At 44.6% G+C, this 22,500-nt stretch overlaps 1 protein-coding gene across 1 annotated transcript in view; it reads left to right on the top strand.

Moving 5' to 3' along the window:
- slc6a8 (solute carrier family 6 member 8) overlaps positions 1 to 22,265 on the top strand; it is a gene marked incomplete at its 3' end in the record, with an annotated part of 32,361 nt that extends 10,096 nt beyond the window's left edge. The window contains 6 exon segments of the mRNA XM_038722652.1: positions 7,300 to 7,431; positions 12,727 to 12,994; positions 15,871 to 16,003; positions 20,646 to 20,780; positions 21,593 to 21,696; positions 22,141 to 22,265. Of these exon segments, the coding sequence (XP_038578580.1) occupies positions 7,300 to 7,431; positions 12,727 to 12,994; positions 15,871 to 16,003; positions 20,646 to 20,780; positions 21,593 to 21,696; positions 22,141 to 22,265 (897 nt within the window).
- Between the last annotated feature and the right edge of the window lie 235 nt (positions 22,266 to 22,500).

Here is a 22,500-nt window from a genome sequence, read left to right as displayed (position 1 = left end):
ACAGACAGACACAGACAGACACAGACAGACAGACACACACACAGACTGACACAGACACACAGACAGACACACACACACACAGACAGACACAGACACAGAGACACAGACTGACACACACACAGACAGACACACAGACAGACACACACACACACAGACAGACACACAGACAGACACACAGACACACACAGACAGACACACAGACTGACACACACACAGACACACATACAGAGACACAGACAGACAAGTTGTTGTTGTTGTTTCTCCGTGTGAATCACTTGTGCAGCTGATCGATCTGATCGGTGCTGATCGGGCTCTCTCATTGGCTGGTTCTAGTGTTCACGCTCTGCTGCATTTCTCCACGGTAACCGTTTGCTCAGGGTCAAAGGTCGGGGCTCTAGTTAGAGTCGGTGTCAGAGCTATTATAAGGGTCAGGGTCAAAGGTCAGACTCATTTCAGTGTGTGTGTGATGACTGGCTGCCAAGTGTGACATCATCATCCTCCTCGCCACGTGGGACGAGAGATTAACTGAGACTGTAATCTTTTAATCCTGTTGACAGACCTCTCCCCTCCTCCTCCCTCCTCCTCCCCTCCTCCTCCTCCCTCTCCTCCTCCTCCCTTCTCTCCTCCTCGTCCCTCCTCTTACTCTCCTCTCCTCTCCTCCCCCTCCCTTCTCTCCTCCTCCTCCTCCTCCTCTTACTCTCCTCCTCCCTCCTCCCCTCCTCTCCTCTCCTCTCCTCCTCCTCCTCCCCTTGCCCCTCCCTCCTCTCCTCCTCGTCCCTCCTCTTACTCTCCTCTCCTCTCCTCCCCCTCCCTTCTCTCCTCCTCCTCCCTCCTCTCCTATCCTCTCCTCCCTCCTCCTCCCTCCTGCCCCTCCCTCCTCTCCTCCTCCATCTTCATCCTCCTCCATCATCTTTATCCTCCTCCTCCTCCATCATCATCCTTCCTCTCCTCTCCTCTCCTCTTTCCTCCCCCTCCTCTTACTCTCCTCTCCTCTCCTCCTCCTCCCTCCTCTTACTCTCCTCTCCTCTCCTCTCCTCCTCCTCCTCCTCTTACTCTCTCCTCTCCTCTCCTCCTCCTCCCTCCTCTTACTCTCCTCTCCTCTCCTCCTCCTCCCTCCTGCCCCTCCCTCCTCTCCTCTCCTCCTCCTCCCTCCTCTTACTCTCCTCTCCTCTCCTCCCCCTCCCTCCTCTCCTCCCCCTCCCTCCTCTCCTCCTCCATCTTCATCCTCCTCCATCATCTTTATCCTCCTCCTCTTCCATCTTCATCCTTCTTCTCCTCCTCCTCCTCCTCCTCCTCCTCTTCACAGAGACACAGAACATGAATAGCAGCAGTGATCTCTCTCTCTCTCTCTCTCTCTCTCTCTCTCTCTCTCTCTCTCTCTTGACCCGTGTGGCTCAGGTGACCCGGGTCTCGGCGGTCATCGCTGTTGTGTAACTGCGCCGACACAAAGCAGGATTCTGCGTAAAGCGGCGAGAAAGAGAAGAAACCAGATTATCGAACAAGGGCTGGTTGTAAATATTAAATGTGTGCAGAGGTCAGTCCAGGACGGGGTCTCTGCGAGTCCTGTTGCGTCATCGCTGCTGTTATTTTACGTTCACCTCATTTTGGATGTGCATTCATCAAACACAACGTTCTCCACCAAAAATACACCGTTCATGTGGAACCTGCTGCACACACAGAACATAAAACCTGTACTGAGAGGTTAATACTGTTCCAGGTGAGCTGGCAGCCTCAGTTCAAAGTTCATTTAATGGGGTCGTACATATTTATATGATATCATGAATCATTAAATGACATAAAGTTTACAAAACAGGTGGCTGGAGGTCGTTGACCCTGGCAGTGAGGTGCAGAGTCATGTGTAGCGCAGGTGAGCTGATCAGTCTCTCTGTTCAGGTATGTGGGCCAGTCGACCTGCAGCGGCTGCCAGCGAAGCTAAACTCAGCTAAGCTAAGTAAGCATCTGGCTCTGAGACCTGGCAGACTTTCACCGTGTTTCCCTTCATCGCCGCGTCTTTCTGTGCTTTACGGCCTCGTTTGCTTCTCCTGCAGGACGATTTGCTGCTTCTCAGTTTTCGCAGCATCTTACACTGAATGTCTTTGGGGTTTCTGTGGCAACGTGTGGTGGAAATTTTTAAAAACCATAAAAATACAGTTGAAATTGTTTCTTCATTAACTTGACTGGTACAATAAAACAATAAAAAACTAAATCATTGACAGATTAATTGACAATAAAAGTGATTATTAGTTGTAGCCCTGGTTAAGTTATATATTATGGATCATCACTGCACAACAACAACTGGTTCCACTTCACTTCCATCAAACTGTGAAGTCTGAGAGCTTCTGTTGGAAGAAGCAGGTCTCTGCACGCTGTGTATGTGACAAATACATGTTTGAATGTTAATTAAAGCTCGTTGAAACCAGCGTGACGTGTCCTGCTGATCCCGGGTCAGCTGGCAGCGGATCAGATTGCGGCGAGCCAAACACCGCTGATGTAACCTCGTCACTTTAACCTTTAATTAAAGTCATGAACGTAGTCTGGTCGTCCACGTCGGCACCTGATCAAAGACCGGTTTATTCAATAGTTGTCTAAATGTTATTTCCCCAGCATGACGATCTGAATGCTGTTAGATTCTGTCCATTCACAAACAGACATGAGCAGACGGAGGAGAAACAACCAACCAATCAGATTGTAGGTAGTTGTATGTGGGACTAACTTGTTTTACACACACATCATTCTGTTTCAACCATCAAAACTTTCATTTCAGCCTGTGAGATGAGTTTAGACGTCACGTCACGTTTTAAAAACTCAAAAAAGGGTTTTAGTTTGGGGAGATTTAGGAAACAGAGCGACTGATTTAGGAAAAGACTGGCGCTTGAGGTTGAAGTAATACTTCTGCATCGAGTCGACGTACGCCACGCCATAGCCTGACGTGCACCTCCTCAAAATTGTAACTACACGTCGAGGTGACGCGGGCCGTAAGAACTGTGATTGGTCGGCTGTGTAACCTTGTAACGCCTCCGAGCCGACAGGAAGTGCTCTGTGCGTTTACTAGCGGCCAAACCGGCGGCTGTAACCACCGTGTTCGATATATTTGAGAACCACAACCCGAGCGAAATGACTCGTTTCACTGTCAGAATGATCCTTTGGTTCAGTACCATTTGAAAAGTCTTTAATAGCCGCGCATTTACAATTTTACTCCCATTCAAGGTAGCGGAGGGCTAACAGGAAGTTAGCCTAGCTCAGCTGACAGAAGTCAACACAGTGGACGCTGTAGCGCTACCGGCAACTAGCGTTTGGGGGTGTAATTGCAGAACGACGGAGACACAGACGCACAAGGATAAATGCATAGCTAGGAGCGTAGCCTGCGGCGTAGCTACGCACGTAGCCCCGATGCAGGAGTATAAATCAAGCTTTAGTCAAAAGATTTCAGCACTATCGGGCGCTGCACTGCGGCGACCGATCGCTGGCAGTCACATGAAAAGAAATCCAGTATTAACACACATCCATTCAGCTCATTTAAAGTAGTTTCGCTTGCTAACACAAATGGCTGCAGATACGTAGCACAACAAAAGCTAATTCAACTGTTTATCTGGTCTGACTACAACGTTAGCATGAGGGCTAGCCCGTGTGGATTAATGTGTGAACTTTCCTGAATGCAGCATTTGGCACAAAGGTGCTTCAAGCTAAATGCTAATGTCAGCATGCTAACGTGCTGCTGCTTAGCAGGTATAATGTTGATCATATTGAGCATCTTAGCTTAGCATGTTAGCATGCTAACATGAGGTAATTGACAGTAAACACGTGTGCAGCCGAGGCTGATGGGAATGTCGTTAGTTCTGCAGGTGTTTGGTGATAAAGCAAAGTGTTGGACACGTTAACATGTCGACCTGAAGGCGGCGCTGCGTGAAAGGTTATTAAAGTTCATCCTGAATGCTTCCTGTAGAGTTTGCAGGTTGCATGACATCATCACCTTCCCAAACAGGAAACAGCAGACATGAACGCCATGTGACGCTGAAGAATGAAGAGCAATGAGGCGGTCTGATTATCAGGGTAGTGATGATGATGATGATGAAGCTCGTGCTCTGTCACCAGCCTGTCAGTACTTAGCCCAGTGACTTACCCCGGATTAGCCATCTTAGCTAGTTAACTGTAGCACTGCAGCAGCGGCTCTATTTCTGTCTCCGTCTCCCTTTTAGCTCTGGACGGACCACATGTTGGACCACGTGTTCGGTACAGGACGGCGTTCCACCTGTCTCACCTGCTCTCGCTCTAAGTCTTCATGTTGTTAGCTCTGGGCTTCAGAGAACGTCTCTGTGACAGCTGCACATTTCCATATTTCACACAGGAAACACGTGACTTCACGACCCGACAACATCCAGGCTCAGATCAACGTTACAATACTGCCACTTTCAGAAACAAGTATTTATACTTCTGATAGGAGTTTTATTTGTATATGAGTATTTGTACATTGTAGTATTGATGCTGTTACTTGAGTAAAGGCTGGAGCTGAAACAGCAGATGAGAATATGAAGGTTTTAGGGTGAGCTCCCTGTCTCAGGTGAACCTGAAGCCGACCTGCAGTCCGAGCTGTGCGACGGCCTCTGCTGTTCCCGTTCAAACAACACTTCACAGTCAGTTTGGTTGTGTTCTCCATATGAACGGCTAACAACCTAAACCACAACACATATTTAGGATAAAACTCAAAATAACTCAACAGTTACTTGGTGTCACGTGGGACACCGTGCTCCTGAAGTCCTGGGTTTGACCCGTCCCGCCTCCTTACGCGGACTTTCCTGGCTATATGTCACCGTTGGACGGCCACATAAACCTAAATAAGGGTCGTAATAACGAGCTGCACACACCAAAAACCTCTCTGCTGTAACTTAAAATCCGTCTCAGGCTGCTTCAGAGATACTCTGACAGATGGTTGTGTTTGCATCTTTCCTACAAAGAGAAATCTCTCAGCACTGACTGGTTTCACTCTTTCACACCTGACGTGTCTCTGCTGGTGTTTCAGGTTACCTACTGCCTAAACAGCCTCCAGCGCAAAGGAGGCCTGTATGTAGCCTGAGAGGCGAGACCCAGGGTCCACAGAGCTGCTGTTGCTGCTCGTTGAGCTTGTTGCTTTGAGCGAACAGAAACTGAAAGAGTGCGTATATGCAGATTTTTACTGAGCTGAGTCATTTTATTTAACTTGAATTATTTATTTCAGGCTTCGATTTTAATAACTGGCTGCAGGGACCACAGATGGAAATAATTACAATGGCTCATTCACAGTTAATTAACAAGCTCTTTCCCTGTCAGGTAAATAAATAAATGGAAATGTTTGGATGTTGTGCTGTGAGTGCAGCTGATGAGGCCAGAGTGCTCTGTAATCCCATCAACACTGAGTTACTGATGAGCTAACAGTGTTACACCACTGAGCTCTCAGTGAGTGTGTGAGGGGGATTTTAATAACCCCCCCCCCTCCCCCTGTGGTCGTGACTCACCAGCTGCTTGTGTGTTTTCATGCTACGCTACGCTAGGCTAACACAACAGAGCAATGTCTGTGTGATCAGAGCAGCAGCAGCAGCAGCAGGCTAACGCTAACCTGCGCAGCTCCATTCAGGCTTACGTCACCAGCGACTGTCGAGTCTGTGAGGCTCAAACGTCACCAGCAGAGCTCAGTGTGTGCAGCCTGTAAGCACCATCAGAATGACCCGAGAGAGAGAAGACTGGATTCTGATTGGCTGGAGCGTGGGCCTAATGTTAGAGCTCACATGGCTCACCTTAAATAATCCTCCAGCTGTTCACACAGTCAGTCGTTTGATCGATCAGTCAGTCAGCTGCTAACGAGACACCTGCAGTTTAATGATATTTATATTTATATACGTCTCTCGCTCTCTCTGGGTTGCGGCAGCAGCTGTTATGTAACTCCTCCTCCCATCATCAGGCTCCTCCTCCCTCCCACTATCATTCCAGTTTGATACCATTCTTACCAGTTCCTGGTGGCACTGTGACCCAGTTACCCCCCGCTGTGTGGGAAGCCTCCATCACACCAATTAAAATACCAACGACAGAGAGAGAGAGAGAGCATTACTAATTGTTCATTCATCTCTCTCTGGGAGACGAGCTTCATTAGACGGCGTAACATCAACATCAGAGATAACTGTGTCAGACGATGAGTAAAGTTTATTTATTTTCACCCGGGTTGCAAAGTCAGATACAGCATAAAAACAGAGCCATAGAGAAACGAGACAGCCGTCACCCCCTCCTCTGACTAAACGCCTGTTTGAATCTGAATCTGCTTTTTGTACAGCACATTTCAGCTGCAAGGCAGTTTAAAGTGCAATAAAACATAAAAGCAACATAGACATCAAAAGAGTTAAATAGAAAATAAACCAGGTGAATTTACCTGGAAAACTACAAGCAGCAACAGGTTCAGAATAATCAGGGTCAGGATTTATTTCCTCCCTCGCCCCTGACTGACGCAACAACCTTGTTCTGGGCTTGTTCTGGGTTTGTCCTGGGTTTGTCCTGGGTTTGTCCTGGGCTTGTTCTGGGTTTGTCCTGGGTTTGTCCTGGGCTTGTTCTGGGTTTGTTCTGGGCTTGTTCTGGGTTTGTTCTGGGCTTGTTCTGGGCTTGTTCTGGGCTTGTTCTGGGTTTGTTCTGGGCTTGTTCTGGGTTTGTTCGATAGAGAAGCGAGCTGGTGACCAGGAAGTTGCCGGTTCAATCCCTAGACAGGCAGGATAAAATCTGGGTGTGGAAAGTAAAGTGCTTGCCCTCAGTTGTACGGGGCAGCTTCCAGGATGTGATCAGGGCCTTCCTGCAAAAGAGAGGCTTCCTCTCAGTGAAGCTCCCCTGAATAAATAGGTTAAAACACTTTGAGAAGTATTTCAAGGTTTTTAAAAAGGATTTCCATCTTTTCATGTGTTTTTGAGCAGAATCCAAAGAGCAACAACAAAAAGAACGAATTAATCGGTCTCTAAATCTGAAACAGTTCCCTTCAGTCCACTGAGACGACGTATGTTTAGTTCTTTTAATAAAAGGGATGGAGGGATGAAGGTTCACTTCCTGTTCAGTCACACCGAGCTGAACAGGAAGTGACCGTTAAAGACGAAGTCACTCTGGCCTGCAGTCGCCACCTTCAAGGCTGCAGATCTACAGAGGAGGTTGCTGCGTTTGACCCTGCACATTACAGAAAACTTCAGTTTCACACTTTTCCTTTTCTCTCACATAAAAACTAATCTGTGTCACGGAGCCCCAGAACTCTGTCCGGGTCGGCGATGTGAGTTTAACGAGCTGCTTCTCTTCCTGCAGGCGTCTTCCTGATCCCCTACCTGCTGATCGTCTTTGTCGGAGGAATCCCCATCTTCTTCCTGGAGATCGCTCTCGGACAGTTCATGAAGGCCGGCAGCATCAACGTGTGGAACATCGCTCCGCTGTTTAAAGGTGCAGTACGCCACCGATACAACTCGTGTCTCTGCGTCGGCCTTCGCCCACTACAATACACAGTTTTTAAATTTCCAGGGGTCACATGACATCTCTCTCTGATCTCCCGCCCTGCGAGGCGTTAGGTTACGTGTTTATGATTTCATTTCACGGCTGTCAGCTTTTTTCTCTGCCAGGTGAAACAGAGTCTAAAGGTGGTGTCTCCTCGCAGGAGGTCAAGGACCTTCACCTGAGATAATCTATCAGATAGACTTTATTAGATGAACAGCCTGTTCTCATTACAGTCTGAGATATGAAGGAGAACACGGAGGAATGGCCAAAGTCAAATCTGTTTCAGTGTTGTGTGTTTTATTCTGGAGGAGGTGCCAAAGTTTTCAAACCTACCTGAACATTTCCTAAAATATGCATTATGAATATTTGTTCAGTTCTCTGTCCTCAGACCCTCGAGTCAGATCGAGATGAAGTCCTTCACGGGGATGAAAGAAAGAAAAAGTCAGAAGGAACACCAACAAATAAATAAATAAATAAAGAGGCAGTTTCACTGGTTTATGTTCACCTCTGTTTCCAGAAAACTCTGTGGTGCGATAACAACATCAGAGTGAAAACAAAAGAATAGAATTTGCTCTAGAGGGATTAATAAAGTACGTTTTCTTATTCTTTATTCGTCTCTCAAAGTTTACTTTCACCTTGAAAACATCAGCTGACAAAAACGCTTCACAACACGAAACATTTAGAGCTTAAAAACACGTAGCTGAGGAAGACCATGCTGCTAAAAGACTGTGTTGGTGACTATATTTATAGATTTCTGTCCTGTTATCATTATTATTATAACCGTTATTTAACCAGGAGAGGCCCACTGAGATTAAGAATCTGGGTCTGAAGACAGGCAGCAGCATACATAAAATACAAAAGTGAGCTCACATTGTGAGTCAGTTCACACTTATTCTTTCATTTTGGATTTAAAAGCATTTAACAAGATTAATTAAGGTAGGTAGTTCGGCAGCAGACCAAGCCTTATACGAAGGTGTACCAGCCAGAGAGGCTCCAGGTGTCCAGAGCAGGACGTCCTGCCAGTGGTGAGTCACAGCTTTGCAATTGGTAAAGAACTTAAAGGAAGCACGATAAGCCGTGTCAACCACATACAGCAGAGTCTGAGCCGAGTCAAGCCAAGTCAATTCATTTATAAAGTAGGGCAATAACGATAATTATGGCAATATAATTCTCCTCAATAACAATAAAATAAGTGTTCAATATATCGTCAACAAATATTTGGTTTAATTAATTTGAATCACAAACAAATTAGCACTTATTTTTCTATTAAAATACTTGTTTTGTTGAGGAAAAGCAACTGAAAAAATATTTAGTAATCATGTTTGTTGAAAAAGATTTTGTCGCAGTAGTTTTGAATGTTCTACCTCAGATGTGTGAAGTGATCTGACCATAAAGAAAAGTTTAACCTTCTGGTTTCTTCTATTTACTCTCAGGAGCAAAAATCAGCCGTGAAAGAAATTTAAAAAAAGACATTTAAAAACAACCACTGTTGAACAAAGTGCTGTACAAAGTTATAAAGAAATAAACAACAAGCAGGAAAAAGGAAAAAAGAAAAAGAGGTGTGCATATATAAAAGATCAGCATAGTTCAGAACCAGAATAGAGCGCAAGTTGATAAATCAAAACCTTCCACATCGTAACAAGCCGATCAAATCAAACCACATGGAACAAACTAAGAAACCAGCGTGTTGATGGGAAATAATCTGTCAGATTCTTTGTATCTTAAAGGACAAATCAGGATCAAACATCCAGAGGTGTCACATTTTACATCGACAGTATTTGTTGTTGTTGTTGACACGGCTAAACCCCCCCCCCGCCTAACGTCCCCCATGTTGAGGTCACGTTGCTGTGGCGACAGACATAAATCCATGCGGTAAGCAGTTTAGGTGAGTTTAAGCGGACTCGTCAGTTTGCAAACACACATTCAGCTTTCTGTGGAGGTAATAAGAGGTAATAATCTGTGATCCTGGTCTACGTGCCTGCAGACACGGCTGGCAAACCAACACAGCTCTCTCATGCCGCCTGATTCCTTTATATCTTTGTTAGCTTTACACTCGGAGGTTATCAGAGGCGTCATCTTTACAGGTGACCACATGACTCTTTATGGCAGCAGCATTAGCTCCGTTTACTTTACACACCGCTTCCTCTCAGCTCCGGGCGGTGTTGACAGAGCTCCACCTTCACGTTCATTCAGTCTGACACAGTCTGATGGAGCAACGCCAACAGTCAACAGCTCACAGATACAGGACCGCTCCGCTCCCCTCACCTGGCGATATCCTGAGGGTGGCGCTAGAGGGAGGGTATTATACATCTAAAGCAGGAATATGCACTGCTGGAGAACAAGTTAGGAAGCAGACAAACTCTCTGATCACTAATTTTAAACTTGGATATAACGGATCACACAGTGACTTCACCTTTACAAAGATCCTTTGAAACTTTTATTAGAAACACATTTGTAGTTGACGTGTCAGTAAGAGTCCTTCCTGTTTCTGATCTGCTCCCGTTACTAAACTGTTCAGTCAGCAAGCAAAGAAACACTTCCTGTACACTTCTTTCACATTAAAAGCCTTCCAGCCCATCAACTTGTATCACCTTCAAATACCTCCCTTTTCTGGTAGCCTTTTAATTTGAAACATCTGCAGGAAGTGTTGAGTTTCACAGACAGCGGCTTAACTGCAACTGAAAAGGCAAAACAGTAGACTTGATCAGTGAATGAAAACAGTACAGTTGGTGAGCTGCATTTAAACCAACACACCCAACAAAAAAGATTGAATGTCAGATATTCCAAAACCACACGGTCAAGCGCCGGCAAGTGAAGTATGACACGAGGTAAACGTTGTGAAACAGTGGTAGTTTGGTCAGGTTTAGGCGCCAAAACCACTTGGTCCGGTTTATTCACCAAAACCACTTGGTCAGGTTTAGACGCCAAAACCACTTGGTCAGGTTTAGACGCCAAAACCGCTTGGTCCGGGTTAGGCAACAGAAACACTTGGTCAGTTTTAGGCACCAAAACCACTTGGTCAGGTTTAGACACCAAAACCACTTGGTCAGGTTTATGCACCAAAACCACTTGGTCAGGTTTAGACACCAAAACCACTTGGTCAGGTTTAGGCAACAGAAACACTTGGTCAGGTTTAGACACCAAAACCACTTGGTCAGGTTTAGGCACCAAAACCACTTGGTCCGGTTTAGGCAACAGAAACACTTGGTCAGGTTTAGACACCAAAACCACTTGGTCCGGTTTAGGCAACAGAAACACTTGGTCAGGTTTAGACACCAAAACCACTTGGTCAGGTTTAGACACCAAAACCACTTGGTCCGGTTTAGGCAACAGAAACACTTGGTCAGGTTTAGACAGCAAAACCAATTGGTCAGGTTTAGGCACCAAAACCACTTGGTCCGGTTTAGATTCCAAAACCACTTGGTCAGGTTTAGGCAACAGAAATACTTGGTCAGGTTTAGACACCAAAACCAATTGGTCAGGTTTAGGCAACAGAAACACTTGGTCAGTTTTAGGCACCAAAACCACTTGGTCAGGTTTAGACACCAAAACCACTTGGTCCGGTTTAGGCAACAGAAACACTTGGTCAGGTTTAGACACCAAAACCAATTGGTCAGGTTTAGGCACCAAAACCACTTGGTCCGGTTTAGGCAACAGAAATACTTGGTCAGGTTTAGACACCAAAACCAATTGGTCAGGTTTAGGCAACAGAAACACTTGGTCAGTTTTAGGCACCAAAACCACTTGGTCAGGTTTAGACACCAAAACCACTTGGTCCGGTTTAGGCAACAGAAACACTTGGTCAGGTTTAGACACCAAAACCAATTGGTCAGGTTTAGGCACCAAAACCACTTGGTCCGGTTTAGATTCCAAAACCACTTGGTCAGGTTTAGGCACCAAAACCACTTGGTCAGGTTTAGGCAACAGAAATACTTGGTCAGGTTTAGACACCAAAACCAATTGGTCAGGTTTAGGCACCAAAACCACTTGGTCCGGTTTAGATGCCAAAACCACTTGGTCAGGTTTAAGCACCAAAACCACTTGGTCAGGTTTAGATGCCAAAACCACTTGGTCAGGTTTAAGCACCAAAACCACTTGGTCAGGTTTAGACACCAAAACCACTTGGTCAGGTTTAGGCACCAAAACCACTTGGTCAGATTTAGGCACCAAAACCACTCGGTCAGGTTTAGGCATCAAAACCACTCGGTCAGGTTTAGACATCAAAACCACTCGGTCAGGTTTAGGCACGTGGTCCAGTTTAGGCACCAAAACCACTTGGTCAGGTTTAGGCACCAAAACCACTTGGTCAGATTTAGGCACCAAAACCACTCTGTCAGGTTTAGGCATCAAAACCACTCGGTCAGGTTTAGACATCAAAACCACTCGGTCAGGTTTAGGCACGTGGTCCAGTTTTGGCACCAAAACCACTTGGTCAGATTTAAGCATCAAAACCACTTGGTCAGGTTTAGGCATCAAAACCACTTGGTCAGGTTTGGGCACGTGGTCCAGTTTAGGCACCAAAACCACTTGGTCAGATTTAAGCATCAAAACCACTTGGTCAGGTTTAGGCATCAAAACCACTCGGTCAGGTTTAGGCATCAAAACCACTCGGTCAGGTTTAGGCACGTGGTCCAGTTTAGGCACCAAAACCACTTGGTCAGATTTAAGCATCAAAACCACTTGGTCAGGTTTAGGCATCAAAACCACTTGGTCAGGTTTGGGCACGTGGTCCAGTTTAGACGCCAAAACCACTTGGTCAGGTTTAGGCATAAAAACCACTTGGTCAGGTTTGGGCACGTGGTCCAGTTTAGGCACCAAAACCACTTGGTCAGGTTTAGACACCAAAACCACTTGGTCAGGTTTAGGCACCAAAACCACTCGGTCAGGTTTAGGCATCAAAACCACTCGGTCAGGTTTAGGCATCAAAACCACTCGGTCAGGTTTAGGCATAAAAACCACTTGGTCAGGTTTAGACATCAAAACCACTCGGTCAGGTTTAGGCATCAAAACCACTCGGTCAGGTTTAGGCATCAAAACCACTTGGTCAGGTTTGGGCACGTGGTCCAGTTTAGGCACCAAAACCACTTGGTCAGGTTTAGACACCAAAACCACTCGGTTTATGTTGATGTAGGTTTCTCCTTCATCAAGTAAAGCATGTTCTATATAGAAATAAAACTAATGTCTATTTAGTTTAGTTGAAAATGGTCCTGAACTCATGTTGTTGTTCCTTCTCCTCCTCCTCAGGTCTGGGTTATGCCTCCATGGTGATTGTATTTTTCTGTAACACCTACTACATCATGGTGTTGGCCTGGGGCTTCTACTACCTGATCAAGTCCTTCAGCGCCACCCTCCCCTGGTCCACCTGTGACAACGAATGGAACACGCCCAGCTGCATCGAGATCTTCCGTCACCAGGACTGCAACAACGCCAGCTTGGCCAACACTACCATCAGCGGCAACATGACCTGCGCCGAGCTGGCTAACGCACGATCGCCCATCATTGAGTTCTGGGAGTGAGTTCTGGTTGGGCTTTGTTTAGTGGGTCATGCTGTGTTGGCGGGAGGGTCGGATGAGGAAGGTGGAACCTGAGGAATGTTTTGTTGTGGTGGACAGGTTAGCTCAGATCGGACAGGTGACGGTGGGTTAGGTTGGATCTGGTTGGGTTGGACTGAACACAGCAGCAAGTTCCAGAGAGGGGGAGGAAGAGAGGAGCTCAGTGCATCATGGGAAATCCCCCGGCAGTCTAGGCCTATAGCAGCATAACTAAGGGATGGTTCAGGACTACCTGAGCCAGCCCTAACTATAAGCTTTATCAAAGAGGAAAGTCTTAAGCCTACTCTTAAATGTGGAGATGGTGTCTGCCTCCTGAACCCAAACTGGAACCTGGTTCCACAGGAGAGGAGCTTGATAGCTGAACGCTCTGGCTCCTAGTCTACTTTTGGAGACTCTAGGAACCACAAGTAACCCTGCATTCTGGGAGCGCAGTGCTCTGGTGGGGTAGTAAGGTACTATGAGCTCTTTAAGATAAGATGGTGCCTGACCATTAAGAGCTTTGTAGGTAAGAAGAATGATTTTAAATTCTATTCTGGATTTTACTGGAAGCCAATGCAAAGAAGCTAAAACAGGAGAAATGTGATCTCTTTTCCTGGTTCCTGTCAGAACACGTGCTGCAGCATTCTGGATCAGCTGAAGAGTCTTAATGGACTTTTTCGAACAGCCTGATAATAAGGAATTGCAGTAATCCAGCCTAGAAGTAACAAATGCATGGACTAGTTTTTCTGCATCATTTTTAGACAGGATGTTCCTGATTTTTGCAATATTACGTAGGTGAAAAAAGGCGGTCCTCTCTGAGGCTTTAAATGAAATATGTCTAAAACTGTTCATCTTGATAAATGGAACAGGATGCACAACAGCTGCAGCATCATTACAGGACAGGTTATATTTTCTTACACAGAAAGTGCAGAGGGTTCAAACTCTGACTTGAGCAGACTGAACATGTGACCTTTCTGTCACAGTTCAGTCGCCGTCGTCGTTACAGATTATGTTTTATTGCAGCAGCAGCAGCTTAACCTCCTCCTGGTGCAAATCTCTTGATCCCATCTGAGATATGACGGTGTGTTTTCAGCCTGGCTAACTGTCGACCTGCTGTGTTCTGCATAACACCAAAACCCACAACATCAACAGGGTCCACGTGGTAGCAGTGACGGGAATAGCGCTCTCACACAGTCTGACAGGAAGAGCTTAAACCACCAGATCCACGAAGACTCAAAACCAAGAATACAAAGAACGGACTTGTGTTCTTGGGGAGAACTTCCTTGCTGGTCGTTCTTGGAAGAATGAACTTGCAGTGTCGCGATCGCTCAGACCGCTACTGGCGGTTTGAGAAGCCAGAATCGAGTTTATTGTCAAGTAGGAATTTGTTTTGGTACATTGGTGCATAAATAAGAATTGTATCAAATAAAAGAAAATAAAAAGCACATGCTGTGACCACAACTTTACACTAACAGGGTAATGTCTATAAGTTTCACTTTCTGATCATCACGAGCCGGGTGTCTCTTGATTTTAAATGTTCCAACATTACTCAGAATGTAAAGACACAGTAACAACGGGACGAACAGTAAAACTATCCGCTGTGGTTTCCTCTGTCCTTGTTGCTGGAGTCGGCTGCTGTGTTGCCTGCAGGGCTCCGTGAGCTGATTGACCGGCTGGCAGTCTGCAGTCCGAAAACATTTGAGCACATTTTAGATTCCCCATCACTTTTCATAAAACTGCCAATATTGCCTGAGCCTCTCTGCAGCAGCGAGGCTACGCTGTCATCGCAGATTATTAACACAACGAGCAGTTGACGAGGTGAAAATGTGGGTCAGGTGACAGAGCTCATTAGTGTGTGAATTTCAGTCAGATCAGCAGCTCTCGGGTCCGAACAGGTATCTAACAGAGTACATGAATAAAAGAGTTTGTGACTGAATGAAGGAAATTAATCCTGGTTTTCTCTCTTTAAACTTTCAGATTGTATTCAAACCATGAACATGAACACATTGTGCCTAAAGTGCTGCCTCTGGACATAATGAATAAATAATAATATTATTACAATATTACTGATGTCAGCGTTGGTTTTGTTGATGGTGCTGTTATTGACATAATTCGCTCAGCTCGTCCCCTGAACAGTGACCGTCACTTTTTATTCCTTAGAGTGACTTCAGTCTTTGTGGAAGCTGTTGTTTTATTGGTGATTTACAAAGAAGTTTCTTTGTTCTGTCTGAAACTAAAGAGTTAATTATGTTCTCATTAATAGTTATTTTAGCCTAGTGAGCTTAAAATGCTCATCACATTGTTTTACCTTTGACAGAACCAGGCTATCTGCTTCCCCCAGTGTCCCGTCTGTATGCTAAGCTCAAGAGCTGTGTCTCAATACGATTCTTCAGTTAGTACACTCACATGCAGTACACTGTGTACTTACTTGCGTAGTGCGTGCGATTCGACGGTAGTGTTGTCTCAAATCGACTATGGATCTTCTTCTGTTCAATGGCAGATTGTAAACAGGCGGAAAATTATTGGCAACTGTGATTGTCGCCTGCAAACATATCTGCCGGCTTGTTTGCTCAGTTAACTACAATTCAGTCTTAGTAAAAATGAACGTGCTCCTCGGCCTTCATTTTCACAAGTTTGAAAATACGTTAAAAACTCAAAACTCAAGAAAGTGTGAGTACAGATGGGCGCGAATTGAGACACAGCATAGCTCTGTACTGAACACACGGACTGATATTAATGTCAACAAGAGGTTTAGCTAGCGAGTTTTATACTGTTGCAGATTGTGTTTGATGAAAGCTCAGACCTGCTGTGTGACATGATGTTGGCTTGGTGTAAACGTCGTCCTCTCTCTGTGCAGGAACAAGGTGCTGAACATCTCCTCTGGTCTGGGAGAAATGGGAGAGTTTAACTGGGAGCTCTTGTTGTGTCTGATGGCCGTCTGGGTTATGGTTTACTTCTGCGTCTGGAAGGGAGTCAAATCCACTGGAAAGGTAACTTCATCTCCTGCTGGCTGTTTGTGAAAGCATGCTAAAGAGTTTGAGAGTTATTGTTAGGTGTTTTTATACAGTTCCAGGCAGCCGTTGGTTCCACTCATTTCTGTACAACATAACTAATTAGTTATAAGTCTTAACCTAAAGTAAATAGTGACCTTACATACGACTGAAACCTTCAACATCTCTTCCTACCTTCAAAGCGGTCTCACTTAAATCTTTTAACTTTAGTCTAAACAATCAAAAATGATCAAATGTTTTGTGCACCAACTCCTAAATGGGGGTAGTTGTGAATTAAAAACTTAAGGTTAAACTTATTAAAAATTGAAGCTAGATTTGGATGCGAGTCCCCACAATGTTAATTTGTAATCTGCTCTGAGTCCCCATAATGTCATTAATACAAGATTATGAACATGTGACATGTTTATGTTTTAAGACTTTAGTATGACCTGTCGTAAAAAAAATCCAGCTACAATTTATGGCAGATAGACAAGTGAAATCTTAAAGAGTCTTTCTAACCTTGAATCCTTCTGACAGTCTGACATGGTCATATATCCTGGACAGTAGCATGTGTTTAAACCCCCTCCAACCCGGGGGTTAGTTGCAATCTTACATTATGTAAGATGTCTTTTTCTGTGTGATGTGGAGTCCCTGCTGTTTCAGAGTGTAATTCAGCGCTGTGGTGAATGGTGCCGTAAAGCGTTACGCTGTTGTTTTAAGATAAAATTACCACACAATGTTGCTTTAATCCAAAATTAAATTATACCCCAAATCACCAACGTTTTACATGTTGTTATTTTTTATTTTCATATTTGTTTTTCTGCTTAATTTAATTTTAATACTGTTTAATACTGTAAAGAACTTTATGGTCACATCTTTGCAAGGTGCAAAAGAAAAAAAACTTTATATCATTATTGTTGATTATTGGCTGACAAGTTGGCAGTCACGTCCCCACAACGCCGGCGTGTGATTGGTCCATGTCGCCACACTGTTATTAATACAAGAACTCACATCCTGCTGATTGATCAGCTCCCACACAGCTTTATCATTTATTATGAAACTAGGCTGTTAGTTTGTCCTGCCTCAGAACACACGCCTGTCTACGCCACCCCGAATAAAAGTAGTAGAAGAAGAAGAATCAGGTCCATCAGTGTCTCTTTTGCAGTGGAAGGTGAACGAATGCTAACAGGCTGCCTCCAGTCTGTCCTTTAAAGAACAACCTTCAGAGTGTGAAGGAGAGCGAGCAGCAGTGATTCACCGTGTGAGTGTTTCATTAGCTCGTGACGTCCTACACACTGCTGTCACATGACGGGGGGGGGGGGGGGGCGTGGGGGCTTGTGAGGTGGCAGATTGTGATTGGTTGTCCTGTGGGAGGGCAGCTTGACTGCAGTGGGACGTGACTGAGACACACAGAGAAACCTATGTACTGAATTGGATGTATTCATAGATACTGCATGAAAACACTTGTGTACTGTATGTGAAGTATATATATAGATACTGCGCGACAGTACAGTACAGCATGTGTGTATACAGTATGAGCAATGTACTTTCTACTAACTTTAGTACCATCTTTATATACTGTAGATGTAGAATACATCTGAATCCTCATAGAGCCAGAACAGCTGAACAAATTTAACAAACAGTAAAGTATAACTAATGTGTACATATATATTTATATTTAATAAAACCACACTTCAGGGATCTGACCCCTGCAGGCCGAGAGAGTTTCAGGTCTCCAGCAGGGTTCACACGGCTCTCAGCATCAACACAAACTGTTTCTGTTGTTGGTCGTCAGCAGGAGCTGAAAGCTGAGAGCCGAGCAGGGCGAGAGAGGCTGAGATACACTAGGGAAAAAGAGAGTGAGAGACAGTTCATTCATACAACAACTCAAACACACACTAAAGGCAAGAATTATAATTCATCCTCACATGTTTAAAAAAGTGTTTCTGATTCATTTAAATTAAAACCAGTTTTAATAATGAACAATATTCACAGCGCTTTTCAAAATAAAGTTTGAAAAGCTTTTAGTTTAAAACATTTCAGCACCACAGTTTAATCAAATCAAGCAAATAAAAGTACAGAGGCAGGACAAACTAACAGCCTAGCTGCTGAAGGAAGTAGAATAAATTGAAATAAATAAAGAGATAAATAGATAGGTAGATAAAAAGAAGGGAAAAATAAAAGTTTGAGGTAACTTAAAAAAAAGATCTGAGACCTGAATAACAGATCATCAAACCTGCTGGTTATTGTTTCCCTTAAATTAGCAAGAACTTAATGGAACTTTTGAATAAATTTTTTTTATGATTTTATTGCACTGACCTCAACATGTCATTGTGCACATATAGCGCCCTTCTAGTCTTTTTGACCACTCAAAGCACTTCTACACTACATTCACACAGCCTAAGTGCTCAAACAGGAACTAACATTCGCACACAGGCGGAACAGCCACCAAGGGTTCACACTTCGACATGCAGCCTGGAGGAGCCGGGGATTGAACTGCTGACTTTCTGATTAACGGGCTACCCGCTCTACCTCCTGAGCCACAGCTGCTTCTGACATTGTGGGTGTGTGAGTGTGTTAAAATGTCCTCCGCTGTGATTTGAATGAAACTCAACTCCATCTGGGACCAGACGCTCTCCACAGTGCTGAAACTCCACATTCCTTTGGGCATGTGTGTGTGTGTGTGTGTGTGTGTGTGTGTGTGTGTGTGCACGCATGTGTGTGTGTGTGTGTGTGCACGCATGTGTGTGTGTGTGTGTGCTCTCAGCTGGTCACATCTCCTTTTGTTTCCTCAGATCAGGTTCGTGTTTGTTTCTTCTCGTCTTTTTAAAGTATGTTGACTTTACCTGATTCTCACAGGTGGAATTTACCGTGTTTCGCCAGCTGACAGCTCACCTGTGGTTTCAGCCTGTCAGAGACGTAATCAAAGATTCCTTAGAACGAAAAACTGTGTTTGCTTTGGCACAGTTGAATAAGAAGACCTCAGTACATGAACTGGCAGACCGTGAGCCTCAGTCTCCACTGTGTCCCCCTTCATATATAAAACTCACACTCCGAAAAGAGGGTGAATTCTTAAGTCCGACGCCGATTTTGATATTTGAGATTTCTAAAATCTGATAGCCGATATATATATTATTTATTATTTTAAGAAACGCATGACATAAACAAAGATTCTCCCTAAAATGTTATGTTGAGACCAAGATACCGTGACATAATGCAGTATAAAAATAAACTTTGTTATTGTTATAAATAGTACTTTGAACAAAAGTGCAAAAAAATATGTCAAAGTTTTGATGAATAAGAGGCAAATAAAACTACAGAAAATGTATCAAAATATCTCATTTGTTATAAATTATGGAGAAACTATAAAAATTACCCAAAGACTTCTACTGCTTACTACTATGAATAATACCATATATAATCTCTCATGTCATTGCTAAAATAATAGTGATAAACAGGGCTCTCCTACAGAAGCAAATTATTGTATACATATTTTTGTCATGCAATAGTTATTGCCTTACATATAATCTGCCACGATGACCACTTTCTAAGACATATCGTCTACGGTTCAGTGACCCAGACGGAACGCTGCTCTTTAATTAATCTAATGCTACGAGTCGGTCTGCAGGGAGGAGCTGCAGCTCTGAGATTTCACACTAACGTTTTAAAAGAACTTTGTTAGGCAGGAAGCCGAGTTAGATTCTCGCTCTGGTTTAATAATTTCTGACATGCGGACTGTAACTAGAGACGAGCGGCTCGCAGATAGATTTAGAATACGTTAAACACTGTAGTTTAACATTAACAATGTTCCTCCACGGATAAACACGGCATCGGCTTTGTGGCTAATTTAGCAGCGTTAGCTGCTGTACGTTATGTTTAATAATATTTAGAAGTGATGAACTTGGGAGAAATGAGAGGACTAGAAGTGCATATATCAGCTGTTATAAACGCCAGTGCCGATATATCTGCAAGTATCTTATATCAGCCGATAATATCTGCAAAGCGATAAATCGGTCGGGCTCCAGTGTAAAGAACAACACCCCCGGAGCACCGAGCTTCCAGTCCGGGCAGAATCAGCAGCAGGACGGCTAGCTGAGATGTTGAGTTCAAAAGTCATTTGTTTGAGCTTCCTGTTGCATTAAAACAAAGGCAGAATTTTAGATGCAGGTACTTCAGCACCTTAAACTGTCTGCATGACTCAGACACAGGAAATGAGATTTTTAATTTGTTTGTGATTTTGGTGAACGAACCTTTAAGCTCACACACGGCTACAGTTCATGTCCCAGTCCGAAGGGTTTGTAAACTCAGTAGGAGATTAATTTCAGATAAGATCATTTGATTATGAAGATATTTCTTTCAATAGAAATGGTAATCCCCCAAATAAGAAAAGGCTTTAAACATTTCTGTTATTAAAGCGAACAGAGCAACGTCCAACCAGACGAGTTTATAACGGACGTGATGTCCACAACTGTAACTGAAACATTCTGCTGTGCGGACGCAGTTTTCTCGGTACGGCGGTCATGTCAGTTAAAGATTTATTTTTCAGTGATAATGAGTAGAAGAACGAACCAACGAGCCTGAAACACCAGCTGAACATGTTTCAGTGGATCCTTGCTAACCTGCTCCTTCCTGTGTGTTTCAGATTGTGTACTTCACGGCGACCTTCCCCTACGTGGTCCTCATCATCCTGCTGGTCAGAGGAGTCACGCTTCCTGGAGCCTACAACGGCATCATGTACTACATCAAACCTGATTGGTCCAAACTGCAGGAGGCTCAGGTCAGTTCACACGGGCGACCGTTGTCGTGAGTTCTGCCTGCGAGGCAAACGTGGAATCTACACCCATCCAGCAAGTCCGGGGTGCTGGTGAGGATGTAAAATGTCACCACCTTTTTAAAACGGCTGATTTTGTCCCCATCACTTTTTGAAAGACTTGTAAAAGATGTTCTGAAATGTTTAATAACAGATGAAAATGCAGGAAACGTTTATATGCACAACAAGATATAAGAATTGCAATGTAATTATAGAAGAAACAGATCTGTGTTGTCCAAAAAAGTCACCTAAGCTAAAAAAAACAAGCATCATGTTCCAGAAGGTTTTTATATTCTGAACTGCCACCTGAATTTTGTGTTTCCTTTTATTTAAAGAAACACGTTTCCACCATAAATTGGTGCAGAAAATGAATAATAATAATGAATTACATTTATATAGCGCTTCACAGTGAAGGGGGGGGGACTCACCTCAAGCGCCCACCTGGGTGATGCACGGCAGCCATTTAGCGCCAGAGCGCTCAGCACACATCAGCTTCAGGCAGAGAGGGAGGGAAACTAATTTCTAATCACGTGTGTTTCATCAAAGAATATTTCTTCTAAAAAGTTCTGAAATATCTTCTTGTCTTGTTCTCGTGCATCATCAAGTGTTTGGTCCAACCCGGAAACTGAGCCCTTAAATGTCCCCGCACTTTGCAGATGAGGTGTCCTTATTAGGACTGAGGGGAGCAGTTGGGCTTCAGTCTTCCCTGTATTGTTACACATGTTATTATAGTTCTTACAGACATTTTGGACTCCAGCGACCTTTGACCTCTTTTCCAGGTGTGGATCGACGCCGGCACTCAGATCTTCTTCTCCTACGCCATCGGGCTGGGAGCTCTGACCGCTCTGGGCAGCTACAACCGCTTCAACAACGACTGCTACAAGTACGTTTGTGTGTGCGAGGACCCTCATTAACATACTGCGTCCCCTGACCCGGGCCCTCAGGGGCCGTTCTCTAACTAAGGCCACGCCTAATGAGGCAGAACAGGTAGTTTACTGGTTAGCGAGGAAGTTCAGGAGGGAAAGGATGGAGGGCTCGGGTGGGGGGGTAGATCTGGGTCGTGGTGGCCGGAGCGAGTATGAACCCGGGGTGGAGACTCAGGGTGGGGGCACGTCTCTGGAAGGGCCCTGCTTTATGATCCTTTGATGGCGGTAGGAAACCCACGCAGACTCTGATGACCCGGGTCTGAACCGGGACCTCGGTTGGGTTAGTGACAGTGGGGGCGTGGCCTTGTTCCTGAAGCTCAGCTGTAGGTCATAATGTGAAATAAATGGGACGCAGCACTGAGTAGGTTTCAACACAGACACGTCTCTCTCTCCTCCCGCAGAGACGCCTTCCTCCTGGCGATGATCAACAGCGGAACCAGTTTCTTTGCTGGTTTCGTCGTGTTTTCTATTCTGGGCTTCATGGCTGCTGAGCAGGGAGTCGACATCTCACAGGTGGCTGAATCAGGTAAAAACCTCGTGTTCGGCTCGTTTCTTCAGACTGACGTGTTGAAAGAGACACCAGGCAGTGGACGCTGTCAGACAGAGTTTTTATTGTTGCTTTTGTTCTTGAACGGCCTTCTTTCCTTCATCGTTGCAGCTCATGTTAGCGACTAAATGTGACATCGATGTTCTTAAAAACACGATGGGAGTTTCCGATACGTCTCCCCGAGCCGTGCTCATCTTTCTGTTCTTTCTTTTCT

The sequence above is a fragment of the Micropterus salmoides genome, unplaced genomic scaffold, assembly GCF_014851395.1.
Source record: "Micropterus salmoides isolate LMB-PRFRI ecotype aquatic unplaced genomic scaffold, ASM1485139v1 Ms_hic_scaffold_16, whole genome shotgun sequence".
NCBI lineage: Eukaryota > Metazoa > Chordata > Actinopteri > Centrarchiformes > Centrarchidae > Micropterus > Micropterus salmoides.
This window is presented reverse-complemented; position numbering and strand designations above follow the sequence as displayed.